At 35.9% G+C, this 12,228-nt stretch overlaps 1 protein-coding gene across 1 annotated transcript; it reads left to right on the top strand.

The window, feature by feature from the left end:
• The first annotated feature begins 2,806 nt into the window (after nucleotides 1-2,806).
• On the top strand, nucleotides 2,807-3,634 carry LOC133780067 (protein FAR-RED ELONGATED HYPOCOTYL 3-like). Its single transcript, XM_062219947.1, has one exon. It carries the CDS (start codon nucleotides 2,807-2,809, stop codon nucleotides 3,632-3,634), a length of 828 nt encoding a protein of 275 aa, XP_062075931.1.
• The last annotated feature ends 8,594 nt before the right edge of the window (nucleotides 3,635-12,228 follow it).

The raw sequence follows: 12,228 nt of genomic DNA, 5'->3' as shown, positions 1-12,228 counted from the left end.
GCCTTTCAAGCTTACCTATGAAATTGAATATCCTAGTTTCCCATTTTTGAGCCGTAATGACTAATCTTTTTCTTTTATAAGCCAATATCTAAACCTTTTGCAGCTTAAATTTTTTATCATTTTTGTGACCCATTACACCATAGTTTTATATGATTGTTTGATTTGGTGAGTTGGATTATGGATTGTAAGAATGTGAAGTTGTATTGGTTTGTTGGATTATAATGTGAAAGTATATGATCTACTATTTCTTCCAATGCATTGAATTGAAAAAAGAAGAAAAAAAAAACAGAAAAAAATATGCATTGAGAAATATGAAAAAAAAAAAGTATTGCAAAAGTATAAGTGTGGGGGAAGTAGTAAGATCAATGTGGAAAGAAAAAATGGAAAGATTATGTATTTTCTTGAATTGTATGAGAAATTTGTGGGAAGATCTAGAGAATTGAAAAAAGAAAATTATAGGGTATGGTGTGATTTAAGCTTAAATATTCATTTTTCATCTACCTCTAACCTTAGCCTCACATTACAAGCTTTTAAAGACCTTTTGATTCTTGATTATGTGTGTTTACATTAGTGGAAAACAATTGGTTAATATCTATGGAGTGGATGTTTTTCATCAAAATATTATTATAGAAGAGACTTTAAAACATATTAGGGCATGCATAAATTGATTCAAATGATTGTGTTTTGATAGGTTTAATTGTGCATAATCATAAATAGATCGAGTTTAAGTGGTGACTAGACATTGAGTTGAAATTCTGAGGAATGTGGAATTCAAAATTTTCTTATAATGTATTTGGTTGATCAATCTTTGGGACAACAAACGCTTTTGACAAAACCATTGTTTATGTTTTTATTTGCTTATGTGTTTAGATTTTATTTTGTTTGCTCGAGGACGAGCAAATGTCAAGTGTGGGGGAATTTGATAAGTACCGAATTTGTTTATTTTTAATTCATTATTCTTCTATTATTATGCACTTGATTATTTATTTATATATGTTTAATTAGTTTATTTTGTGTTTTTAGGATTTTCAAGACATTTGGGAGAAAGTGAATGAATTTGGGATGTTTTACAAGCAATGGTTATGCTCGAAATTACAAGTATGAAACTTCACACTTGATTTTGATAACTTTCCAATACTTTTGTGGAAATATACCTAAAAATAAAAGTTTTATATCTTTTTCTTATCTTTTTGAATCGTCCAATTCCGAGTTATATGGAGGAAGTTATGCTTAAAATACTTTCGGTCACTGCAGCAGAAGAAAATCGAGAAACGGGAAAACTTTCTATGGCCGCGTCCTGGGGGACAGAATGTAGTGGCCGCTGCCAGCAATGTCCCAGGTCGCGGCCGGAGCCCGATTTTCTGGAAAATACATTTTTCTAGTGGCAGCGGCCACCAAGAATCACTGGCCGCGGCCGGAAATCGATTTTTTTCTTAAATTTCAATTTTTAAATGTAATTTTTGGGGGGCTATAAAAGGGATTAGGGTTAACTTTTATTATAACTTTGGATTGCGATTTTTAGAGGCTAGAGCAGCAGAGGAGGAGGAAAAAACATCATCATCTATATTCTTCAATTTAGTTTTTCTTTCTTCTCAAAACTCTTTTATTTTCATTGAATATTTATGTTTATGAATATGAATATGAATATGATTATGGAGTAGTTTTCTTTATAGTTAAGTGTTATTTCAAAACTTTAGACGTGAGATCTTGAATGCATTGATGAATTTTATTCATTTTATTCCCTTATATTAAATTGCTTCTATTTTTCTATTCGAATGTCATGGATCTTGTAAAATCTTGTTTAGATGGTCACTAATTAAGGTTTTGCATTGTTCTACTATCATCTTAGGTTTTCTATTCACCTAATAGTTTAGGATTCTGAGTAAAGTGATAAATTGCAATTAAGGTATTGTGACGGGTATTTTAATTGTGATGAGAAATAGAACCTAGGTTAAATGAATTACATGCTTAATGAATTTGTTGCCTAGATCAACTTGTTTCCACAAAGTGTAATGCTTTTACTAGGTTAAATAGATTGCATGCTTAATGGGTTTATTGCTGGGTAAAAAGGGTTAATTAAGAGCGCTTAGCTTTAATTAATTATATTAGGGAAATTGGGATAATTGACTGCTTAAGTGTTATCTGCGGGGTTAATAGTTTGATTGGGAATGGGGAATATTATTTATCATTGTTGATAAATTGATTGTTGAAGGTAGAGAATAATTCTTAACTATTTCTTTAATATCCTTATTTCCTTAGTTATTCAATTGTTGATATTTATTTTATTTTATGTTTTTAGCTATTAAAACTAAAACCCCTTTTTAATTTCAATCTAGTATTATTTTGAATAATAATTTGATCGTAGTCCTCGTGGGTTCGACCCTTATTTACCGCTATACTGAAGTAGCTAGTGTAAGTGAAAATATATATATTTAAATTTGATACGGCATACGACACGCATCACCAGTGTAGCTCGAGAAGAAAAACTAGAAATAGATGTCGAAGGCGCATTAGGATTCCTCGATTGTTTATCAGCACGAGATCCAAATTTTTTTGTGTACCACCAGGCAGACACAAAAAATAGACTTGCCAATGTTTTTTGGCCTAATGGACCCGCAAGAAGAAACTACATGGCTTTCAGAGATGTCATAGCTTTTGACGCAACGTACATGACAAACACCTACAACAAGCCGCTTGCGATCTTAATGGGAGTGAATCACCACTTCTCCACTTGCATTTTTGGGTTTGCCCTGCTGATCGATGAGAAAATTCCTTCTTACACTTGGATGTTACGAGTATTCCTACAATGTCACCATCAAAAAAGACCCTTGGTTGTAGTCACAGAAGGGATAATGCCATGCGGGAGGCAATAAAAGAGGTTATGCCAAAATCATCACATCGTTTATGTGCTTGGAATCTAAGCATAAATGCTTCTAGAAATGGCAATGGTCCAGAGTTTACAAAAGGTTTTGTTCATTTAATGTACACTTACTACACCGAAGAAATCTTTGAAAGAAAATGGAAAGAATTGCTAAAGAATTTTGAAATGGAAAGTAACGAGTGGTGCCAACTCCAATACAACAAAAGGCACACGTGGGCAGAAACCTTCCTCCATGGTCAATTTGTGGCTGGAATGAGGACAACACAAAGGTGTGAGTCTATGAACTTTTGTTTGAAGAGATTTCTCTTAAAGAGAAACAGTTTACCCGAGTTTGTTACAGCAATTGACATTGGAGTTACTAAGTTGCGTCACACTGAGAGTGAAAATGACTACCTCAGCAAGCACACACTCCCCCAAATCCCACCCCAATCGGATGCACTGCGGACCTACTACGATCCGAGTGTGAAATTTTACACGAGAGCTATGTATGACAAAGTGGTCGAACAGATCAAAAAGAAGAATGGATATTTCATTAGTAGCCACGAAGACCACCTTAATTGCACTATATTTGGGGTGGGAAACTTTCGAGACGGTCAAACAAGATATAGGGTCACTCGTACCTTAAGAACCGACCATTTTACATGTAGTTGCTTATTCTATGAGACCAATGGCTACCCATGCAGGCACATATGGGCTGTTATGAAGTCTTGTTGTGTGAGAATAATTCCAAATTCACTTCTCCTGAAGCGGTGAAGCATTCATGCAAAATTCGAAGATGAGAATACAGAGGAAACTCAAGCAACAGATGAACACACAGTGCAATGTGAGATGTCAAGATTTGGCGCACTCAATTCAAATGCAACAATGATGAACTTTTATGCCTCAAAATCACCAATCTACTTTCAAACTGCAAAGAACAAAATTGTTCAACTCACAACAATTTTCAAGGAAGGTTTCAAGATCCACGGAGACGCAAATAATGCCCATGGAACACGTACCTATCGGGACAACCCAAACATAATACAGGACCCTATTCGGGTGAGAATAAAGGGTCAAGGGAACACAGGACCACGCAGGGATGTCGGGCCATATATTCCATCAGATGGAACAAGCTATAGACAAATAGTATGTGGACAATGCGGCGAGCTAGGCCATAACAGCCGCACATGCCCCAATCGGGGTGCACGATTGGGATGGGGAAGAGGGGCAACTACTAGCAGCCAAGGAGTAGCACGATACATAGAATCAGGGAATGAATTCATGGAGCATGACAATGATGTGCATTATTCAATGCAAGAATCATTTGGGAATGATTACAATTTCCTGGGCTCTTCCTTTCTAATCTTAGGGCAATCCTGCCTAAGATGACTCACTGCTCCACATGAGAAGTAGGCCCTTGCCCTACACTCTCCCAAATGATGCCTCTTGCATCTAGGGCATTCGGGATAAGACTTTCAGGCTTCATTACCACCTGGACGACCCATTGAAACACCACAAGGGCGCCTATCAGGACCTAAAACTGGGAAGGTGTCAGGAACCTTCCTCTTCTGCTCACTAAGGCCTCCACCCTTACTTGAACCCACAAATGGAGGACCTATCCTCCTGAACTCTTTTTGGCTGCACTGTCTCGCCACATCTTATTCTCTGCACTCTCAACTGTGAGTGCCTTCTCAACCACCTGCGCATAGGTAGTAACCCCAGCCACAAGGGTAATACGTACATCACGGGCTAATCTGGGCTATAGCCCTGAAGAAATCTCTCTTTTCTGGTCCCATCCGTGGGCACCAGCTCCATGGAAAATTTTGCCAAACGATCAAATTTCAAGGCATACTCAGTGACTGACAAACTTCCCAGAAGTAGCCTAATAAATTCCTGAGTTTTTGCTGCCCTGATGGCATCATTATAATATTTCTCGTTGAACAGAGTCTGAAACTCTTCCCAACTCAGGGCATTAACATTTCTGGTCTGGGTAATAACCTCCCACCAGATTCGAGCATCCTCCCAAAACATATAAGTGGCACAAGCCACCCTCTCATTACCATTCACCCTCATGAAATCCAGGATGGTGGTAATCATACTCATCCACTGCTCTACCTTGGCAAGATCTGCAGTGCCCTAAAAAACTGAAGGTTGTTGCCTCCTGAACCTTTCATAGAGAGGCTCCCATTTATTACCAACCTCAGGCAGCTACCCAGCTGCTGGCACCGACACATGAGGTGCCTCTAATATACTGGCCACTGCAGGTGCTTGTTGTTGTCTCAGGAGACGAAGTTCCTCTCCCTGTCTCAACCATGTAGCGTGCAAACTGCTAATTATCTGCTGCCAGTTTACAGGAGCTGGCTGTGGAATCTGTCATTGGTCATTCTCTTGACCCTGATTGTTATTATTCTGGCCTTGATCACTCTGGCCAGCTGACATATTTGTCTGCCCTGGATTCATTCTTAATAGCTTATACCTTGTTGAAACAATGATCAATACGGCCAGTCAGGTAGTAATAACTAAACATCTTGCCACCTTACGGTCCAAGAATAAATAGACAATTATCATATTCCACAGTCATACAAATATACAATAGATACATGATTATAGCATTTAGCACTTAGCATGTATCACATAATAATTCACAATCAACAATACTAATAAGTATCCGCCAACAATTTTAGTACTATTTAGCACACGGTTGCTGAAGATGCAATATTCAGGGCACAGGTTTAACATGGTGTCTCATGCATACAGGTAAAGCATTTATAATATATTTAAGCAGTTATACAAATAACTACATAAATAGTTACCAAACCATGAGTCGAGCTTGACTTCAGTGATGAGTGTACATGCCCATCCAATCTACAAGAACCCTAACCTTGGCACGCTCTGATACCAAGTTGTAACGCCCTGGATACCCCAAGATCATTACGGTGATCGGTGAACCGTGAATTTAACTCACTACCCGAGTTCTTTGGTTAAAAACGTGATTCTAGGTATTATTAACAGGCTAAGGTGGAAATCAATCAAAAAGGAAAAGAAATATTTTATTTAAAACATAAAACTATTCATGGGCCCATCAAAACGTTTACAAGTTATGTACAATTCAAAATGGTCATTACTGTTTAAATTTACAACTCGCCGACCTAAGTGGCAAAAATAGGGTAAACCCCCTAGTTCCTCTAAGAACTCCTTGGTCGTGGTGGTTAAGCGGCCACATATGTACACAACATCACCTAAGCTCTCCACTCAAGGCTGGGTGAGCTTTTCTTTTCCTTTACCTGCACCACATAGCACCCATGAGCCAAAGCCCAGCAAGAAAACATAATATTGCATGAATATAATATCAACAATGATCATAATAATCATTCAGGACTTTCAGTCCAAAACAGATGAGTGACAGTCGCAAAAGTCACTAAGATGGGTTTTGTTCCCATTAGCCATGTGACGATAAGGTCACCAGGGTTTATAAATAAGTGAATCTTTCACTAGCTTAAACAGGATAAGTGCTTGATGAACCAGTCACCAACATAACCTACCTCATGACCATAGAGTCATAACCATGGGGTTCCGCTCCCTAGCCATGTGACAAGCAGTCACCTAGGCCTTTGGCCCTGACTCTGAGTAACTAGTCCTAGACTAGTCAAACCCTTATAAGTTTCATCAACCTTAGGGTCGGTCCAGCATTAATGCTCCTAGAGTCATTCAACGTTGATATCGATTAGATCTAATCTTTTATCAGCCCTGCGTTCAGGATGCTTATGCCGTTTCTGACTCTCAAGTCTGTAATATGCGACCAGTGTCGTCCCTGACTAATCAGTGCCATACACAAGTAAGCAAGATCTGCTAAGCATTTAATATGCAATCAATGTCCACATTCTATAACCAACATGCCTCAACACAACCACGCATGTCATATATACAGGGTGCAGTTTTCTTACCTCTGATTCGAGCAAGAATTAATAAAAGAACGACCCTTGAGAACGATCAACCTTTAAGTCCTTTAGCGGTCATCTAGTCATAACCAAATATGGGACACCATCAATAAAATGAATAACAAAGGTTCCCACACCAAGATCTAGCCTCCGGGACATCAAACCCCACTAATCCCGGTAGTAGGAACGATCCCGAGGCCTAAAACCAAGTTCCTGAGGTCAAAACACTCAAATGGCCTCGAAACCCTTCCTGAGCCGCGACCCTAGCACCTTGAGCCGCGGCCTCCAGCCACACCAGGAGCAAGGGCCGCAGCGCCCACTACCCAGTGCCGCGGCGCCCAGCATGCCCAAATGCCTCCACCAGCTTCTTCAAGCTTAGGCTGTGGCGCCCAAGAACAAGGTCGCGGCCCCCACCTGAGGACCTGCCATAAACTCAATTTCTCCCATCCTAAACCTTCCAAAAACATACCTAAACACTTCCAAATCCAAAAATCAAAGCTCACAAACATCCCAATGATCCAAAATCATTAAATCCCGAGGCTCAAATGAATCAAAAACTTAACAATTCAAAAATCCAATTCAATGCTTAGAAACTCTAAAAACTCAAGACTTAAAACTTATATTACCTTTGATTGGGTTGTTTCTCGTTAAATCCTTGGGTCAAGGAGCTTCTAATCTTTCCTAGGATCATTATGCCTTGATCCTCGCTTGATTCCGACTCCTAGAACTCAAGATTTCTTCGAAATTGCCTCAAACGGTAAAAAGAACTAACAGGATGAGAGAAAAGTGTTTTAAACGTACGGTTCTATCTGACGAGCTACTTCAAGCTTAAATAACCTCAAATAAAACCTAGTGCTCGGGGTCCCAAAAACACCCCCGGGAACATAATAGTCAAAACTTCCAGAATTTCCTCCTGATCTCAATAACTCCCAATTTATCATCAAATAACATTCTCATTACTCAATATCCCAATAAATGATCATGTTGTGACAAAACCGCTAATTTACAATATAAGATCGTCTCATGCCAAATAGCTCGAATATATCTCCATAATAATGGGATCTTATCCATAAACCACATTATGCACCAAAATACACAAATATGCCATCAACGGGCCAAATTACCAAAAGATCCTAATAATCAAATGTGAACCCACATGCATGCATTTAATATCATATTATAATATAACTCACATACCATGCATATTATCATTTAATGGCATAATTAAACAATTATGGCTCTCCCAGCCTACTAATCTAGCCATTAAACTGCATTAGGGATTTCAGGGCATTACATTAACCCCGATGAAATATTAGAAATTGTCGGTCCTGAGAAATAGTGTGTACAATAAAGGAATTTCAAATATTCGGTACATAAATGGTAAGGTATACGTCGTGAATGAGGTGGGACTATATGTGCTGTATGAGGATGTGATTTATACTCGGCATGACGACGAAGACTATACGGTGACAAGTGAAGCACTTAGCATATGTGATATCTTTGAAGGTCAACTACTCATTTCACCAAATATTTAATCAAGTGCACTGGCATCATAGTTACGTCAACTTGCGATCGACCTTTTTGGTTCACCAACAGACTTAATTAAGCAGACCAACCAATCCCTTTATTACCACCTAAGTGAAACTCTATTACATAAGTAACTAGGACAACTTTATTAGTATAAACTTGTCTACTAGATAATTATTCTCTTTTTCACGATCTTGCATTATGTTGTATTATTTAAAATTTTTAATTTTAATCACTAAATTCTTATAATATAAAAGTTTTGTAAACTTCTAAGAAACACATTGCATTCATGAACTTTTGGACAAGGTTCAATAAGTATAAATTCATAAAAACACTAAACATTTTAATTAACAATCATTCAATAAAAATGATTTCAATATCAAATATAAATGAGTCAAAACACGTTTAATGAATTTGTCACACTAGTTCTAAAAAGTCCAATTAATAGCCTTAAACCTATATGACCAAAAATAAATTTGGTAAAATCACAAAAAATCACGATTTGTATTTTAAAGAAATCAATATAATTAACGCGAATCGTAGTTTAACTAATGTGTTAAAAACAAGGAAGTCAATGTGTATTACTGTTTTATGTTACTTACTTGCATGTGTCTCACTAATTTATAACCTACAAAAAAAACTATTTTAATAATATAAAAAGCACTGAAGAAGACAAAGTCAATAATACACTTGTAACAATTATAAATTAATCCAATTAAATTAAAACCGGTCATCAAAACCGGCTATAGTAAGTTTCTTTTGGGGTTTTTTATTTCTTGATGGGTTATGTACCTATAAACCATCTGTACAAAAGTACCATGCGGTCCATTAAATTCAGAATTTTGTCAATTAAAGGGTCTTGGTTTGTCCGTGCAATATGTAAAATATGCACATGTTGGGTGTATGAATCATCCCGCAGCCGTACAAAGCAGGATGAAATCGAACTCCTATATATATATATTTTGTATAAGTTATATAATTGTGAGATTTAATAAAAATACTAATTTTACACACGCATGCTTGGCAGCAATTGGCTCAGTGCTTATTTTTATTTACTCGCCCCTTTCTTCCACTCAAGTTTCTTTTACGTAATATACTACAACTTTATTTTTTTTTTCGGCAAACCATGCCTATATCCACTTGTTTTGTTTTAGAGTTAAGTGATTTATATATAATATAGATTTATCCAGTATATGTATACACTATTACTTTAATCAACATAAACAATATATTTGTGTTTCCTTGCATACTTTTTTTTTTTTTTTACAAAATCGTACTATTTTGTTTTTCTTAGAAGATAAGGTAATAATCTGGTATATGTGTTTTTGCAAAATATCAATTTAGTATTCTGTATTTACAAATAATGTTTATTTGATATTTTGCATTTTGAAATCGTACATATTTGATACCCTAAACTCAAATTTAATTAATAAAATTTTACCAACTTAATCAAATTACTCTCAATCATACGAGTTACAAATTATTTATAATTGCTGACAGTTTTGTTATATTGAAAAAAAATTATCAATTAGGATACAAAATATCTATGTTTTCAAAATACAGGGTACCATATGAGCATTATTGAAAATAGAAGATACTGGCCCTGTGATTATGCTCTTTATAAGAATGTGGAATATGAGTTTAGAAGTAGAATATGGTGCATGGTAAGAAGTATAGGGTTCCATCTTAAAAACAATTGGTGATGAGTAGAGTAATCTATGTTCTTATGTATTGTTGAATGTAGTCACACACTTTCCATGTGGGATATTCTCTCCAACATCCCCTCAAAATAGTGACTATTTTTTCTCACCAATCTTGGACGGCTCGATCACAAGTGGCTATTTGACTATTTTTTAGTCACTATCCCTGAACCACACGTGTCTCTTTTGACACTCATTTTGAACCGGTTTTGGATTTGGCTCATAATACCATGACAAGAAGCATGAGGTTCCAATGATGAGTGAAGTAATTCATGCTTTATGTATTATTGAATGTACATACTTTCTATGTGGGATATTTTCTCTAACAATGCCTCTCGTAGATGGAAGTTTTGGCTCTCCCACTAGCCATATGAATTATATATTTTGTGATTAAATTTTTTAATCATAAACTTTTTAATTACGACAAATTGTAATAACATTTTGTAATCATAAATTATTCATTTTTAATGGCGAATTAGAGTGTAAAAAAATGTAGTGCGTGGTACTATTACTGTAATAGCACAACAACAAAAATCACTATTACCGGCGGAGGATCCTGCCGGTAATACATGGTGTATCCGCCAGTAAAGTCCCGCCATTAATAAACGGTCGGTATTATCACCATTACTGACCGAGTGACACCACCCGCCGGTATTGCACTATTACCGGCAGATTAATAGAGGCGGGAGTCCGCCGATGATGTGCAACGCTGACCCCGTTTTGACCGGTTTATTACCGGTGGGTTCCGCCGGTATTAAAATACTAATATTAAAATAAAACAATTAATTTTATTTTATTTCTTAATAAATATACATATAATACTTATTTAAAAATAATAATATTTAACATATATTATAATTAATAACACAATTAATATTCATCAAACAAAACTAACATTGTAATTAATCATAAAATTAACATAAGAAAATACAAATTGTCTCATTTTAATTACATATAAAGTAATTATAACATAAACATAATAAAATTTCAATTGTCTTAATATAATTAAAAAACATAATCTAATTATTATTGTTTTGATCAGGCCAACTTGATGTAAAATACTCATTAAGATCAATATCTTGATCACTAGTATTAGGGCGCGGCAACGGTGGTGAAGCAAACTGTGGTGCTTGTGTAGAGTGATGCTGCGAAGATGATCTAAATTGTCGAGCATGTGGTCGCGGCGAGGGAGACTGATGCAAAAAACTTTCAAACTGACCATACCTCTGCTGCTGCGACGGACTCACAAATTGACCATACATCTGCTGTGGATGCTGCTGCTGCGATGAATCCCCGAAGTCACGACGCCTAGGATGTGACGTCTGAGATCAGGTAGCGACGTCGGGGTAATATAAAGGAGGGGACTGGGAGGAACGTCCGTACGTGTTTGGATAATTCTGTTGAGGTGGATACACATGTTGTTGTTGTTGTTGTTGTGGCATCGACCAAGGAGGTGGACTTTGAGAAGATATACCACATTCAGGTTGTGATGGTAAATATCGTTGGAGTTAGTCCGCGGGTAATATTTCCGCCTCTAAAAATTATTTTTCTTGTAGTGTAGTAGGACTCAACTAACAAAATTATTTTAGATTTAAAGTATTAAAAATCATTTAAAACGTAGTGCAAATCAAATAGAAAGGAATAGAATATCAATTTACACAAAAACATTCTTTAAAATAAATTTATAATTTTTTTAAGCTGCCTTAATTATTCTGCTGGTTATTTATTTAGTACAAGCGGTAAAAATAGGACTAAAGGCTTATTTATCTATTTATTTTGATTTCATTACATGTTACATATAGCGTAGATACTCATTTGACACTTTCTGTTTTGTCAAAATATGAACTTGTACCTTAAGTTTTTAATAATGTTTATTTGGTACCATGTAACTTGAAATCGTACATATTTGGTACCCTGGACCCTAATTTGATCGATAAAATTTTCTCAATATGACTAAACTGTCATTAATTATATGTAATTAAGTAATTAAGTAATTAAATTTGAATTTAAAACACATATAATTAATGATAGTTTGATCATATTGACAAAATTTTATCGATTAAATTTGAGCCCAGTGTACCAAATATTTATGATTTCAAATTACATGATACAAAATAAATATTATTGAAAACACAAAATATCAAATTTGTGTATAAGATTGTAGCTCAGAACATGTTTATAATCCCTATAATCTATTTGTAAA

This window comes from Humulus lupulus, chromosome 5 (assembly GCF_963169125.1).
Source record: "Humulus lupulus chromosome 5, drHumLupu1.1, whole genome shotgun sequence".
NCBI lineage: Eukaryota > Viridiplantae > Streptophyta > Magnoliopsida > Rosales > Cannabaceae > Humulus > Humulus lupulus.
This window is presented reverse-complemented; position numbering and strand designations above follow the sequence as displayed.